The sequence below is a fragment of the Oryzias latipes genome, chromosome 20, assembly GCF_002234675.1.
Source record: "Oryzias latipes chromosome 20, ASM223467v1".
Lineage (NCBI taxonomy): Eukaryota > Metazoa > Chordata > Actinopteri > Beloniformes > Adrianichthyidae > Oryzias > Oryzias latipes.
The window spans coordinates 3,157,342-3,174,482 of record NC_019878.2 but is presented as its reverse complement, the minus strand read 5'-3'; the positions used below and the strand labels follow the sequence as shown (position 1 = coordinate 3,174,482).

General features: G+C 41.2%; 1 protein-coding gene across 2 annotated transcripts; it reads right to left on the bottom strand.

Moving 5' to 3' along the window:
* Positions 1-15,019: 15,019 nt before the first annotated feature.
* rpl22l1 (ribosomal protein L22 like 1) lies at positions 15,020-17,141 on the bottom strand. Of its 2 annotated transcripts, XM_004080808.4 has the most exons (4): positions 17,039-17,141; positions 15,571-15,684; positions 15,297-15,418; positions 15,020-15,214 (listed from the first exon to the last, which is right to left on the bottom strand). In XM_004080808.4, exons 1-4 carry the CDS (start codon positions 17,105-17,107, stop codon positions 15,070-15,072), a joined length of 450 nt encoding a protein of 149 aa, XP_004080856.2. In that variant the 5' UTR covers positions 17,108-17,141; the 3' UTR covers positions 15,020-15,069. The 2 variants fall into 2 exon arrangements, with proteins under 2 accessions (XP_004080856.2, XP_020568403.1); XM_020712744.2 differs by having other exon boundaries at positions 15,297-15,684.

Genomic DNA, 17,141 nt, shown 5'->3' with positions numbered 1-17,141 from the left:
ATCAGATATGAATCTGCTGCTGTGAGGATAAGGTCTGACCCTGTGGTTTTTACTGCAGCATCTGCAGCTAAGCAGCCTCTGCACCAGACTGCTGTGGGAAGGGAGGCAGAGTGAAAGGGGAAAGGCCCCGCCTTGAAGCCCCCCAATTAAAAAAGATTAGGAGCTTTGTTATCGAGAACAGGCTCCAAGTGGAGCCTTCTCTCCTTCACATTGGGATAAGGCAGCTGAAGTACATTGGACATCCTGGAAACTCTTCCTAGGAGGTGCTACATTGGCTTTTAACCCAGAGGAACTAAAGTGGACAAAAAATATGCAACTGAGGATATCTCTCATCTCGAGCCTTTTCATCCTGCAGGAACCAGAAGAACCAACAGCAGAGGCAAAACTGAGCTGCTTTGTTGGATATTTTAGTAGGCAGCATTTTAGGATTAGACATTTTTAGCTCGGATTTCCCTGGTATTTTAAAGATGGTTCCATGGGGAAAGGTTCACTAACTTTAACTGGGCTCCACTGTTTTGGATGAAAACTGTGGCAAAGTTGAACATTTGTTCCCTCACACTCCCAACCTAACATTAACGGTGTAACAGATATGGTGAACAAGATTGACACGTCCAGTTCTGATCCAGATTCGAGCACAGACGAGAAAAACAAAGACGTTCATGGATCTATTTGTCTGACAGTGGATGATCAGAATGGAGCAGAGCAGGAAGACTGTGGCCCGCTGATTGTAGCAAACACATCTCTGCCACAGGCTTTTTCAAACGACATTATTTTCCTCTGCTCCTGATTCCCCACAAGTTAAATAAAGAAACACTCAGAAATGCAATTTAAATCTTGATTTTCTTTATATGTGTCTTCCATCATGAGAAAATTCTAACAAAACTTGATAAAAACACCAAAAACACAATTTTCATTAGAGTGAGTCTTTAAAAGGTTACCAAATATTTTTCTGAACGTAAACGTTTGCCTAAGAAGAAGTTTTTGATGTCCTGTGTTTATGAAAAAAACAATTTACTGACCCACATGTACTGAAAATGGACTGTGATTATAAAGCTCTGCATTATTCCCATATTTATTTAGCAGATGTTTGAGCTCATGTCATACTGATCAAAGAGAGTAATCAGATTGCTCAAAAACTGGTTAAAAGCATGTTAAAAATGTGAGGCAGGAAAACCCTAATCCTGGGGTGTCAAACTCATTTTGCCTCGGGGGCCACATTCAACCCGTCTGATCTCAAGTGGGCCGGACTAGTAACATTATAGCAAAATAAAGCAGCTTTGTTTTTGTTAATCTACTCAATTGGTAAGAATGCCTCAACCAACGTGGTAGCCTAATCATTTATTTTTACACATTCATTCACAGAGGCCAATATATCTTAAATAAAATTAATTTCACTTAAAAAAAGTTCTACTCAATTTTTCACAGGCTGAATATTTTACATCGGACTCTGAAGAAATCGCAATAATAAACTCAAGAGGGGCTGCGGAAAAAAATGAAACACCCTACCTGGAATGTAAATGTGCAAATCAATGAAAAATTGAACTAAGTTAAACTTGCAAACATTGAACATAAGAATTTATGCTAACCTTCTTTCTCCCCTGAAACTTCACCCTGCCATCAATATCAGGATTCAGAACCTGTGCAAAAACATATTTACTGTCATTCAAGTGAGCAAAACACAATGAAATGTCCAAGAGTCTTTTTCTTGTTTGCTGCCTGAATTTTGTTATAACACCTGCCTTCTTCCTGACCTGTCTGTTCAACACCTCTAATAAATATACACAGCTGTACATATTCTGTGATGTTGGTGCTTTCATCAATAGTGACTGAAAATGCAATAAATGACTGGATTCCTTCATTTGGCACCCAAGTCTCCTCAGAGATGTTGGATCTGTAATTGTAATCCTTGATAGACTCATGCTGGCAAAGGTCGACTGCTTTTTGGGAACAAGACTTCTGCAGCCTTCAGCCTTTTTTCATAAGTTCACCATCAGAAAATGGTTTGGATGTTTGCTCCAACTTGTCTGCAATCAGGGATCTGTCACTGCTCCATCACTGACGTCACGGCTGCAGTAAATGCAGACGGTTATTTTGTCAGTCCAGCTAATAGTTGATAAATCTTCTCTTTTCTTAGCTGCAAAGGGTGAAACTTTTCTTTATGGTGAGTCTCAGTGGTGCTGAATGCTATATTCTTTGAGCACTGCGACCTGTTGATGACATACCAATCACACAGGTTTTGCATTCAGCTACATGAACAAATAAAACTCTTTCCATTTTTTCCTGGAAAGCTCAGCACTCCACTTCAACCTTATTTTATCATTCTGACAACATTTTGTTCATTATTGTGTCACTACTGATCATTGTTATAGCAATGTAACAGTGGTGAGGCTCACGAGGAACCCAACTACATCTTACCCAGACACAGAGCTGTTAGGTTTCCCTTTTGGCACGTGCAGATATTTGCTGTTTCATCTGTTTTGCTTTTCCTTTGCTCTCCCTAGTGGCGGAATTGCGCATTTCGGTTATTTCTTTAAAAAATCATAACTCGCCACAGGAATGGACTAGAAACGTGCTGTCTTTTTTAAACATCCTTATGATTTTTACTCTTCATGTGTGGGCCGGACTAAACCATCTAGCGGGCCTGATACGGCCCGCGGGCCATATGTTTGACACCCCTGCCCTAATCCAAATGAAAGTGCGTCAGGGCACAACTGTGAGCTCTGTCTGTAACTTTCTGCCTCCAGAACCCATCTGCCCCCCTCCCCAGGTCTTTTGGGTTGCTCCTCTATAAAGGTGCTGTCCTCCTCACTCACCAGAACACGACTCCCTCTCTGAAACATTAATGACGACCAGGAATCAACTTTCACAATGGAGAGCTGTGAGGTTGGAAGCAGAAACATCTACAGACAACTCCTGCAGTGGTTAACCCGCTGTCCCACCCCTCCACTGACAGTTTTCAAGAATTCCTCCTTAAATCTACTCCTGACCAACACCAGCCGGCTGGATTTGAGACAGTGAAGAGCCTGGATGGGTTATGGCCCACGTATGCTGATAAAAAACATCCATCTAAGCAGTTCAAAGGTGCCCACCTGGCATACAGGTGTGACGCTCACTCACCGCTGTGGAAGAGGGATTCTGTCCGTCAGCGTCCTCTGCAGAGCTGCAGGAAATGGTGACGATGTCAGACCGGTGTGTTGAATCATTCAGGGCTGAAACCATGTGATGTGGCTGATCAAATATTGAACACCTGAAAGCGAGCAGGGGCGTGTGCATGAATCCATCATCTTTCATTCATGAAGGGGCGACAGGAACATGACGGATCTGGTGCTTGTTTGGCTGGGAATTGACTGTGTGGGGGGGTCTTCATAGAGCAGTCAAGACCTGACAGCAAAGCTGTACCATGAAGGAATGATCCTCAAAACTTCAGTGTCATGGAAGTTTCAGACTTGGTTGGAGTTGGCAGGAGGTTGATGTTCGTCAGGTTATGGATTTGATGGTTCAGCTTTGGGTTCAGGGAAGTTCATGAGAACAGAACAGAAAGATGTTTGTATTGTTTTGACCTTAATCTGTGAGAACAAGCAACTGTTCAAATGTTTTTTTAAACCGCTTCTGCCTTTTTGAGCAGGGTTTTAGGTGCGCTTCCACACTGGCAGGTTTGATGAGAATCAGCTGTTTCCTCTAATGGTCCTCTTGGTTGGGCAGCTGTGACAGCTCACCTGAACTCTGGTTTGGAGCACACACTGGAACTTTGGTCCTACTGAGGACCAGGGTATCTGTCCACTTCAACCCTCTTTCTTCTCTTACAAAATGCAAATCCTCAAGATGTCAAATGTTACAGTTCTTCAAAAAATATAAAAACATTGGAGACAGGTGAGAGAGGGGAGTTGCTTATCATTGACTTCTATGTTAAAAGTTCCAACACAACATCTGCAATAAATATGTGCACATGTGTCCATCATTATTGGCTGCATTCTCCCCGTTCTGATCAGAGCGCATTCCATACGAAAGCACCCCAATGTTGGAACTGTTTATAGTACTATTTTTCCGGGCAGTTTGGTCCGCTTCAGTCTTTGGTTCTCTCCTGAGAGAGCCTTTTGTGAAAGCAAACTAAATCAAATGGAGCCTTAACCCTTGTGCTATCTTAGATGACCCCACCCTTACATTGACATGTTCTTCCTACCATGACAAAGGTGGATAAAGGTGGAAAGATTTCATGTAATCCATGGACACCAGTGAAGATCACAAATCATTGAAGAAAAAAGGTTCAGAGCACTGTCTAGTGGGTCTAGATGACCCAACTCCCAAAGTTAGAGTGCCTAGGATAGCACAAGGGTTAAAGTCCCACTCCAACTACATTGTTCCCAGTGATCTTATAATTATGATTATGCCATTTTTAGCCAAAATCAAAAAGTCTGTGTCATTTTTTAAGACATAGTTTCTGCAGAGCAGACGGACTTCATTCGAAGTTTGCCTCTGAGTTGTGGGCGGGACAATGAGCTGTTGATATCCGACCATTCCTTTGTTTACACTCTCTCCCATTAGCCTACAGCCCATTCCAACCCCAACCTAACAGTAGCGATGCAACAAAATGGTGATCAATATTGGAGCTATTCAGTTGTACAGTTAAGATCCAGATTCCAGCTCAGACGAGGAAAACAAAGACGTCTGCTTTTATCAGTTCTTCTTAATTTAAGCGTGTCTGCTACAGTACATGATTGAAGCTAACGTATAGTGATGCTATGTGTTTAACTGTCAAGCACAGTGGTGGAAGAATAATGATTTGGTTAAAAAAAACAATCAAGCTGAACAATTATGTTTTTTTAAACTATGTATCTTTTTTAGTATATGTGGCACTGCTTTTAGGATATGTCTAAAATAAGTTTCACTCACACAACTTAACCAACTTTAAATCTGAAAACATTTTCTTAGATTAAACATCTGGTGCCATAAAAACAGATTAAAGTGTGTACTTGTTCATTTGTTCCTGACAAGATTTATAAGAACTAATGACCAAGTAATTGCTCTTTGTGTTAAATGATTGTTTGAACTTCACCCCATTGACTTTATGGGCTTGGCGTTCCAAGCAGGAAGTACCCATTGGTTCCCAGAAGCCAAAATTCTTTAGACTTCTATAGAGAAACAAACAGCTGTTAGTCAATCTATTGGTCAGGATTAACATTCTGGCACTGATACATTTTTAACATGTTCTTAATAATCCTTATTTTTCCCCCAATATTTTTTTCTGTGGTGCAACTTATTCGAGTTACAAACTGGCCAATCAGATGCCTCAATAAAAGTAGGTGATCTCATGTTGACACATTTGATTGACAGATTTTCTAGAGCCCCCTTTCAGTGGTAGGGATGTGGCTTTCCATCAAGCCCAGTCCTGATTGGAGAGTGGTTGCCATAGAAACGATCACTCTGAAATCTCACTGCTCACGGACGTTGTCTGGTTCCAATATGGCGGTGTTCGACTGAATTGATTTCATTTCGTTAGAGCTGGAAGTGAACCATTTTCCATGGATGATGTCACTCATGACCGTTCTAAGTTGCAGTCAATGCTTCACCCTTACATGCAAGCATGTGTGGCTGTTTGTCTCTGTGTGACTGTAAAACGGGGAGGCAAAACCTTCAGGGTGTGCCCTCTCTTCACCCAACAGTAGCTGGGATAGGCTTCAGCAACCGCCCTAAAAGAATAAAGCTGTCTTAGATAGATGCTCCTTCTGCATCTCATTCTCATATTATTGTCAACAGTTGTACTGTTTTCAAAAACCTCTTCAAAGACGTGCACTGACAACAAATGTAGAAACTAACCTGAGCCTCTGGAACTGTCGAATACCTTCACCATGTGGTTCAGGTTAGCTTTGAGCCAGGCCTGTTGAGGACTGTTTAAATACTAAACTAACAAGAGGATCATTTTGAACTTAAGCTCAGTTTTGTATTTAAAAATATTAGTACTTACTTTAATCCATATGAGTTTTTCTGAATATATATACCGGTACTTTAAAAAAAAAGTTTAATTTTTGGATTTAAAACCTTCATTTTGGGAAAAATACATGTCTTGTCACTGGGCTTCATGTTTTTTATTAGCTAAACTAAGAAAAGCAAATTTATCATTCAACAAAAATGTATAAATTGTTAAAGGGAAATAGGCTATGGTAATACTACAAATCTGCAGTCACTAAACTCTTATTACAGAAGGAGTTGTCATCTGCAAATTCAAATATGACCCTTTTTTCCCCACATTTGCTCAGAAACAAGCTCCTTCCTGTCAGACCTTGATTGACTCTTACTATCAAAATGAGTTAAATGTAACTTAGAGAAGCAAGCAGTAGATTTGAGTGAGTGGAAGCTGTTGGAGAGAATCAAACATGAAGGTGAAGCTCGTGGTAACGTGGATGGAGCTGACCTGACAGAACAGTACACATCCAAAAGGCCCTCCATGAAAAACGTCATGTTCCTGAAACAGTCAGGATTGGTGTGTCATTATAACCTGGGGGGTAACATGATGCTGGGGGTCAGCTTACAGCACAGCCTGCACATGACAGAGTAAACTGGGACGCTCCACTGCTGTGTGCCTGAATTATATGAACAAACATATTTCATCACATCTCTATTTTACAGTTCATGGTTCCTCAACTAGTAGATACAAATGATTTTAAACAAGACGAGATGTTTGTCAGATAAGATCCATCTCACACCAACAAACTCATCACTAACAAACAAGATCCACGGTAACGTTCTTTTCTGCTGACTGCTGAGCAGCAGAAGGTGGATGCATTCCTGAGGCTTCATGAGATGATGGAACTGAAGCAGATCCAGATGCTTTCGCAGACAACGCAGAAGCAAAACATCTTTTTCTGTTTATGAATATAAAGGAATTTTCTGTTTGCTGGCAGCTCTTTAAAACTGCAGATACAGAAACTTGGTTGCAAAGCTGTAGACGCTGGCATGAGTAGAGCAGAGGCAATCCAGAATCTGAGTTTATGTGACTCAAATGTGACATCTGAACCCCAAATCAGAGACACTCCAAGCCAACACTTGGTTTATGTTCGATAAACAGGCTTTAATAAAGCATTTTTGACAGATTTATGTGACGTTACAATCTGGTTTCCATGATGAGGCTGTTTCAACACCTAAAAGAAAAAGTAAAAACAGACAGAACTCAGACTCATATTCTGTTGTTTTCAATAAGGATTTGGAGGTTCTTTATTAAACTCTTAATGTGTTTGGTTGTTTGAGGTACAGTCTGAACAGACACAGACACATTTGTGGCCTGCTGGAGAACATTTTGCAGGGCTCTGGCAGTGCTCTTCCTGTCGCTCCTCGTTCAAAGCAGGAGGTATGATCCTGATGTGATGTGATTGCTGTGCCATCTGGATGAGTTGCACTACATTGGATACTTGTGTGGGTTGTAGACACTGTCTCATGGTACCACTGGAGTGACAACACTGTCAGCATTCGAAAGTCACCAAAACATCATCCATGAAAACAAAAGGACGGAGAAGTTGTCTGTGGTCACCACTTGCAGAACCACTCCTTTATTGAAGGTGTATTGCTTATCGTCTATTAATTCCACCTGTTGTCTATTCCACTTGAACAAAATGGTGATATTTTGTGTTGTTTCCTAATCGAACAGTTTGATTACACAGAAGTGTGACTGACGTGACTGACATTGACTTTTTTGTGTGTCAATTATTTCTACTTTTAAATATGCAGAGGTTGTTTCGTATTATACAGTCAGGGGAGCCGGTTTAGCTCAGTTTGCAGCACCTTCCATCCGTGAAACCAGGATTCGAATCCAGGCTGCTCCCTATTCCCTTCTCTGCTTCTGTGCCGGTCCCAAGCCCAGATAAATTGAGAGGATTGCATCAGGAAGGGCATCCAGCATAAAACATTGCCAAGTTAACCATGCAACTCATTCTCAAAGGAGAGGTTGTTTCGCTGTGGCAACCCCTGATGGGAAAAGCTGACAGAGGAAGACGTTTCGTATTATACAGTCAACATTCATTCACTATTAAAAGTCCAGGTTTTTCATATTTTCGTTCATATGTGTCTTCTGAGTTGGACAGTCATTTTTCTGATAATTCCAATACCAGGAGAAGCACAATTTCTGTAAATTTCCATTTTCCTTGAGGGACATCAATCCCTTAGTGCAATTGGCACTAAAATTTGAACAAATTTTACAGTTTTGAAATAAAAACTCAAAAATGTTCTGTTTTAAAGCACGTTCTCACCCAGATTCCATTTTATTTCTCTTTTGAGGTGCATTAAAAAAACACTCCATGTATCCAATCCTGGTCTGGCCAGGCCCTTCTGTCAAATCTAGGAAACCTTTTGGCCCACAAGTCAAAAAGCCAGCAGGGGTTAGCGCTGTTAATGCCTCCGACCTTTTCAGTGGCTCACCTGACTCACATCTGTGAGCTGCGTCCATAGACTGTAAAAAAAATATATCCATGTGTCCATGTTCTGCCTGTCCTGAGCATCACATGCTAAAAAGAGGATAAATACATCACTGTTTCAGGCAAACCTATGATGGGTCATCTGTTACTGGCACCGAGCTCATCAGCAAGTATGTGGGGAAACAACCTGTGTCTTCATCTTACAAACACTACTGAAGTCTTTTGTTTAGAGTTGTGATGATTTGAACCCAATTCAGTAGGCTTGTACTTGTTTTCATATAGGGTCATGTATAGGCTGTTAATTTGATGTGTTTTATTTTTGTTAAATATTCACGGCGGCACAGGAGTTGAAAGGTTGTAGCTATAGCTTTCTACAGCACATCCGATTCACCACTGAAACTGTTAACTGACTTGTCCCTATAGAAATATGTATTAAACACATTTACAGACAGATCATGTTGGGGTTTTTCTTTTCATTCTTTAAAGGTTTGTTCCTCAAAGCTGCTGAAATGAAGGACACTGGGAGTCTTTTGCACTTTAAAGCTAAAGACCGTGCAGCTGTTAAAGTCCGATATCATAAGTCCTGTTACTGTCAGTACACCCGATACTTTAACAAGCCCACTGCAACAGTTACTGGAACCACAGAAGAAGAAATGTAATATGGTCAATGTAATCATTTGCACAGGCAGCACATGTATTTTCTTTAGGTGGATTATTTGTTGCTAACTTTATGCATTGAATTTGTGTTTCAGAAAAGAACCATCCTTTAAAGTCAGCCACAAGATCTCTGTGACCAGATAATCGAGAACTGAATAATTTTAAATCAGGAGGTGCCGAGGAGGAATCAGCTGAGAAGAAATTTCATCAGTTTGGTGAAAGAGCATGAAAACTTTGGTGCTTCAGACTACAGGAAGTGTAACAGAAATACCAACATTGTCTTTGCTAGCTTTGAAGAAAAACACTCCAGTAATTCTAAAAGCTAATTAAATGACTAAATCATTCTGAAGCAACCCAAAGTTCATAATGAATTTGTGTCTTTGTCATGACAACACATTCTGTCTAGGTTGGAATACCCAAGGGGTAAAATCTGTGGTGGTAAAGTTTTTGGTACATGTGACTCAATATTTATTCATACTAATATTAATCAATTAGATGAATAGAATAGAACAGGATAGATGTTGTCCTTGGCAGAGCAATTACATTGTGTTGATAAAAAGAGAAGGTTGACCCTTGATTTTCCTCAGCTAGTGTTTCACTCCCTGAAGCGCAACATAAGTGAGCTGATTTTGTGGAGAGACTTGCTGCAGATAAGCTCATGCACAGGCTACTACAGACAAAACAACAGAAGTAAGCAGAGCAGAAAGTGACACTGAAAGCAGACATAGAAGAAAAGCTGCTTGGCAATTTCTTGAAGACACAAGAACTTTTTTTATTTATTGTGCAGCAATGATGATAAAGAGGCTCATATGAGACTCTCCTGCCCTGATACTGATGTGGCAGTCATTGCTGTACGTCTCTAAGATCTGCACTGTAGGTTTTACTTCTACACATGAGGCATCAGCAGAACAAGGATCATAGATTCATTCAAGGTGACCTCAGCTCTCAGCATCAGTCTATGTTCAAGCCTTATTGGGATTCAGTTTTAGGTTATGACTTAACAAGAGCTTTTCATGGCAAGGGGAAAAAAATGTGGGTAAAAGTTTTAAGACGGATTGCTTCACCTTTGAAATTCTTTGCAAATATGTTTGCAACCTGGATGATCAATCATCTGCACAAAATGTAGACGATGCAAGAGACAAAGCAATCTGCCTGGCATCTTCTGCCCTGCCAAAACTATCAATGCCTCCAACATACGACACTCTACTTCAACACAGTAAAAGAGCAAATTACCAAGCAGCAGTAATGAGGAATTGTGTGAAAGCTATTGTGTGCTCTCTCATGCATTGGTAGAGCATGGCGCATTGAGAATGGAGAATTAAAAGTGACCTGGGTGAATAACAGTCCTGTTCCTCAAAGTGGGCTGCGGTTGGTTTACTGCAGGTTCAAGCAAGGCAAGCATGATGTTATGGTGCCTGTCAGTCTCCTCCCTCTCCTGCTCTGCACCCGACTCCACCAGCTGTGACCACTCCACCTCATCAACCGCTGCATCTCAAAAGGAGACTCAGCTCCATGATTCAACGCCAGTTCGTTGCCCCTTATGGTGGCTATACCTGGTCTCAGTCTAAGCTCATGTTTGTGAAACCAAGTCTTGTCCCGACTCTAATATTATTCTCCCTGCTTCAGGATTCCAGCCTCCAAGTGTCACCTGTGTGGAAGTCAGTTCGAGCCCCCCTGCATTCCTATGGAAACAACACGCTCTGCAAAGCCGTGCTACTACCTCAAGCCGCAGTCCTCATCAGACTCATACCAAGCCACAACCAACTCTCCTGGAAGGAAAATACTCTTACCTACCTGTGTCCTCATTCTGGGTTTCAGCATCTGGGTCTGTCCATCCTACCAATCATGATGCAGACAAATGTTCTTGTATGTCAACAAAACTGTCTCAGATTGACTTAGGTGCCACCACTGAATGTTGTGAATGTTCAGAAGGAAATAGAAGAAAGGGGTATATGGGATGTCATTTCTGACAGTGATGTAGATGATTAAAGATCTGAAATAACCATAAACATCCTTCACAAATAAAGAAAAAGAAACCTAGAAAATATGAGAAGCAATTGACTCTTTCATCAAAGCTCATGGTAATTCTTTAGGATCTTTCAAAAATGTTATACATGTATGTAAATGTCAATTGAGAGATTTTTTTTTTGGTGCTGAAGTGAACTTTGAAATAACAAAACAAGCACACCTGACTTTTCGTTTTCTTTTTTTAGGTTTTTTTACATTTTGCATTCATCACAGGTAGGAAGGATTTATAGAACACTGAGCCGTGACTCACGAGACGTAACCACCAGAACTAGGTGTTAGAACTGGAGCTGTTTCCATTGCTTGTTGTCTCTCCAGGAAGTCTGCCCACCCCTGATCTCGGCCATGTCTACGTGCCTAAATGAGTTCCTACTGTGTGATTGGCTGATTAGAAATTTGCGTTGACGAGCAGTTGGACAGATGTGGCCTGTGAGTGTGTGGCACTATAGTTTCCCCAAATTGCCGAGTGGAACCACCAGAAAACTAAAAACATAAATAAGCGCAGGACTCTGACGTAAGAAGCTGAGACAGATACTTCATACAAAATAAAAATATTTATTAATAGAATTGTTAAAAGACAAACCCGAAAACCATAAATGATTGGGCCACATCAGAGCCTGCACACAATCCTCTGCAGCTCAAGTGTCTGTTCCTAAACTCAGTACTTGAAGTCCTGACATCCATTGGCCATGCCCACAATGCACTCAGGTGGCGACTGACACCTGTCCGTCATGGGAGGACTCCAGACTCCGGTGGCATCTGGTAAGACGGAGAGACAAAGGCAAAATTGTGTGGCTCCAAAGTCCAACAACAGGCTCAAACACACATACCTGTGCATGCAGCCTAGGAGCTCGAGTGACATAAACACAGCCTCTGATAGGATCACATATAGGGATCAGCAGCAAAATGGGAGGGAGACCTACCTGGCTCACGTTAGGACATCGTGCTGAGCAGTGTCTGAGGCTAGACTCAGCTAAAAACAACCACTGTGCTGTGCAGCCTGAGGCTGCGCTCAGCCAGTCCAACCTTGATGCAGCAGGCTGACACTGACCCTCAGACTGCCACAGGGAAGCCAGCCTCACAAGCCCTCTGCAGGTGGGCAGCTGGTGCGCACAGGAGGAATCAATTTACCAAGTGGAACTCCACCTGCAACAAGAGTATGGTGTACACTGCATTTGCTTTTCCATGGTTCATACAATTATTAACGTTTGCCTGGCTGCTTCTGATTTGCTGCCACCTGCTGGTAATGTGTTGAAATGCTGTGTGCTGCACAGTATGAGGATCATCGTTTACCTTCAATTCAGATTCAGAAAACCCTAACATTTAAGAGCATTCTCAGCCGCAGAGTCAAACGCGCACACATCCATCTAGGAGTGCAGTTTATGCTTTGAACATACAGACTTTATCCACACAAAAAATAGAATATCATGGAAAAGTGTTCATTTCCGAAATTCCATTACAAAAATTAAACTTTCATAGAGTATAGGTTCAGGCCCAGCTGTTTAATTTATTTTAAGTATTCATTTTTTCCAGCCCATAAACCCACAAAAACTGGATTTCAGAAAATTGAGTTTTACCAACTAATCACCTACTAAACCTGAAACACCTGCACAGTTTCCCCACACGTCATTCAATGGTTCAGTTTGGTTCAATACGGGGAAGACTACAACGCTGTGTGCCATCCGCCATAAAACTCTACCAGAAGAAGAGGAATATGAGGAAGACTTCAGACTTTACAACCAGCCAGAAGACCACCACTGATCCCCTCCATAGTCTGGTTTAGACACAAATGTTCCTAGATAAGGAGGCTGTCTGTTCACAGAGCGTTGTGTCCAAGCAGATCATCAGAAAGTCTGATGGAAGGACAGAATGTGTCCAAGCAGATCATCAGAAAGTCTGATGGAAGGACAGAATGTGTCAGGAGAAAATGCAGCAGCAAAAGAGATGACTGTGGACTTCAGCAGATGATCCAAAGATTCAAGAACTTTTATACCTACAGAATGTTGATGCCACATGCTGAGTTTATTTGTTTATTTTTTACTATATTGCTAACTCATTGTGAGTAACGTGTACATTAATCCAACCTGCTCCTAAGCAGATTTTTCATTCATTCATTCATCTTCTTCCGTTTGTCCCTTTTGGGGTCACGGGGCTGCTGGAGCCTATCCCGGACACTTGTGGGCGAAAGCAGGGGACACCCTGGACAGTCTGTCGCAGGGCAAGCAGGTTTTTAAATACTTTTATTTTTTTGGTCACAGGAATATATTTATCAATTGTTTTCATGAATAATTCCCTTCAGGCAACCATAAAGTTTCTAAATCACATAATGAAGTGTTTTTGTGTAAGTGGGGGGAGGGGGGGCATACATATGTATTTAAAAAAAATTTTTTTTTAAAGTTTTTACTCAGAAGCCAGTTTACAGCTCATTTTAAATGACTATGAGAGCAGACTTCATGTGTGGTTATGCATTACGATTTCTAAATCTAAATCAGGGGTGTCAAACTCATTTTCACCGAGGGCCACATCATCAGCATAGTGGCTGTCCTCAAAGGACCAGATATAACGTATACATGTAACTAAATGTAATGAAAAATAAATGTAAAGACTCCTCAATGTTAAATAACTCATTATTTATTTATTATAACTTTTTAAAGTGACAATTACAGTTGCATAGAAACATATATTTGTTGTTATTCTAGCATAAATCCTTTTACATTTGATTCTGTCAGGTTAGATTATATGGACAGTGTTTAAGTCCTAATGTTTAGTTGCCAAATCCGATATTTCAATTTCAGTTCCCCCTAGATCTGAATAAATACAAACCAATTTTTATTTTAAGAAATTAAAAACTTTTATGCTCTCGAGACATCTTCTCAGTTTTATACAGACACATAACGTTGCGCTGCACAAAATAGTTCCCAAACCAAACATGTAGTGATATTCATCGAAATCTAACAGTGCGCACTCATGTTTGGTGTTACAGAGTGAAGGAGAACAAAAATGACCCCCTCCCCCACCACCCCAACACAAAATCCTCCGGCGGGCGGCCGTGTCGCGCACTCAAGAACGCATGCAGCGTGTAATGGAAATGAATACAAATGGAAATTAATAATTAGAACGCAGTAAATTTGTCGTATTTCCTTGCTAGACGGAATCTTCTGTTGTAGAATGAGGATGTGTGCTTCTGAAAGCTGGCGCCTGTGTGTGTAAAGGGAGCCGCGTGCAGCAGAGGCAGTGAGAGGCGGGCCGACAAGAGACAGTGAAAGGCGCTGTGGGAGAGAAGGAGAGAACAGTCTGAAAGAAAGAAGGAAAGTCTGAACACAGGACTAGCAGAAAAAGTAAATTATCAGCAAAGATGAATGTGTTTATTATAGTTCCAATCACGCAACATATGCTAAACTTTCAAAAAAAAAAAAGTGCGGTGATCGTCACAGCCCTACACATAAAATGACATGGCGGGCCACATTTCGCCCGCGGGCCTTGAGTTTGACAAGTGATCTAAATCTATAAATCTGTCTGGTCGCTTCTGGTTTGCTGCCACCTGCTGGTGGTTTTGTTGAACTGCTGCGTCTTCTGGTTTGCTGCCACCTGCTGGTGCATTACATTAACAGAATGAGGGTAAACGCGGATCTTCAGTTCAAATTCAGAAACCCAATTAGACGTTCACAGCTGTAGAGCCACACGTGCACACATCCATACACGAGTGTGGTTAATGCTTTGCACATACGTGTTGAGGAACATGCTGATCCTTTTCCAATAAATCAACAGAGCTGTTGCTGCTTCTGTTTTTGTCAGGCTGCTCTGTAACTCTGTTCAGTCATCCTGAGGATGAGAACATCCTGCTTTGAAACTATAGGAGCCACGTTGAGTTCTGTGTGGCTCTGAAGATAAATATTTGTTGCTTTTTTTGAGAATAAAACCAAAACAACACAAAAGAAAGTTTTTGCACTTTTATTTTACTGCCCACACATTCCACTGCTGCTCTTCACTCATCTGTCTCCGACTCCTCGTCCTCCTGACTGATCTGGAAATAACGCAGCTCATATGTCTCTTTGTCGGACGCCACCACTCTCAGCCAATCACGGAGGTTGTTCTTCTTCAGGTATTTTTTTGTCAGGTACTTCAGATACCTGTGGTAGAGACAGCTGTCAACGTTATAGCAAACCTCTTCCTCGTTAGCTTTTGGAGCTCGAGCAGCGACCCTCCTCTCACCTTTTGGAGAACTGCTTCTCAGACGTGACGTTGATCTTGTTCTTCATGCGGCCGACCTGAACGATGTTACCCAGATTGCCTGTTTTTCCATTCACCTTGATCCTCTCTTTGAGGAAGGTTTCCTGATGAACAAAGCACAGTGATGCACTAGGGAAGGCAACCCTAGTAAGTTTGGAGCTAGGGAAGGAGACCCTAGTCCAGACACCTGGTGAGCTGTGTGCATGATCACAGATATAATAATACATGATAGTTAGAGGATGGAGAGCAGACGTACAAAGTTGGCAGAGTCCAGGATCCCGTCCTCCACAGGGTGTGTCAGGTCCAGGGTGAACTTCCATGAAACTCCCTTTTTAGACCTTTTGCCAACAGCAGGCCTCTTCTGTTTGATCTGAGAGAAAGAAAGAAGGAACAGAAGCCAAAAATATGATATTATTGATCATTTAAAATGTGTCATTATTAGGGTGTAATGATTAATTAACCATTACTGGCTCATGAATCGACCTCCCAGATCCATCAGTCTGAAGCAAGTTGTTAACTGACTCACTATATATCATTAAAAAAACATGTTAAAATGAAATAGATTATAATTGATCTTGGAAAGACATTTGGATTGAGACATGGTAGCTTTACTTTACTACGTGACCATAGCTTCATCATAAAAATAAGAGGTTGTATTTAGGATCTTCTAATCTCTTCCAACAGAGATTTTTTATCTTTGTCAGAACAAATTACTGAAATGTTTTTCTAAATTTTTTATAAGTTACTTTTTTTTAAACAAAAGCTGTTTGGATTGAGACTTGGTAGGTTAATCTTACTATAAAGTAAAAACGACCAATCACAGCGGACAACACACACAGTGATGTCAGCCAAAACGGATCAGTCCATCATTTCAGTCCAATGTGTGGAAACAGTTTGACTTTAGTAAAGTCATGTGACCATCCAGTGTCTAGAATACTCCCTTTGGATTTTTTGGATGTCAAAAAACAGCAGTGGGTTGAACTTTAGGAAACTAAAACGTGAATGGATTTGACATTCATTCTGGTTTGTTTGGACACAGATTTCATTTCCACTTGATGATCTGGAAGAAATCCAAGAATCTGGAAAACTTCACTGTTCAGTAGCAGGAATTTCTGTCCAAGTCTCGCTGGTTTGTATACCCGACCACAAAGTATCATGTGAATCGAATCATTAAAATGAATCATTATACTCCAACAATTTACATTGACTACTTTGTACACATTCATTGTAGATCTAAAATTCCCATTCTTCTCTCAGAGCAGAAAAATGTCTACAGCTGTAATTCAAGCGTCTTCCTTTTTTCAGAAACAAAACAAACAAAATACTCTAACGGGTGGTGCAGGTGTAGGTTTAATGCATCTGCACCACCTGTCCTATTTATAACAGCTTAATTACATATTATTAGAGAAATCGCGATCATTCACGTGACAGTAAAAGTAGATCACGTTTAGCTTAGTTACTTAAAGTGATCGTAGAGGGAAAATAGAGTGTAGTCCGTTAGACTTGTGCGAAATAAATGAAACAAACACGTGTCAGCTAATGCTAACTGTTAGCTTCCGTCCGCTTCGTTGACACGTTTCCTTTAGTCACTAAATTAGTGACGTGGATTTTCCCCTGAGTGCTGTAGACCGGGGTGTACAGCCTCACTTACATTTACAGTTTGAGTTTCTGGTGAAAAATGAAACATTAAGGGGGGAAAAGTAGCCGGAGCGGCATTAACTCACCGGCGCCATGTTAAGAGCTTGGACAGGAAAGAGAGAACGGATGTGACGCAGCAGTGACGTATGCAGCATGCACGGACCGCCCTCCAAATATGGTCAAATCGGC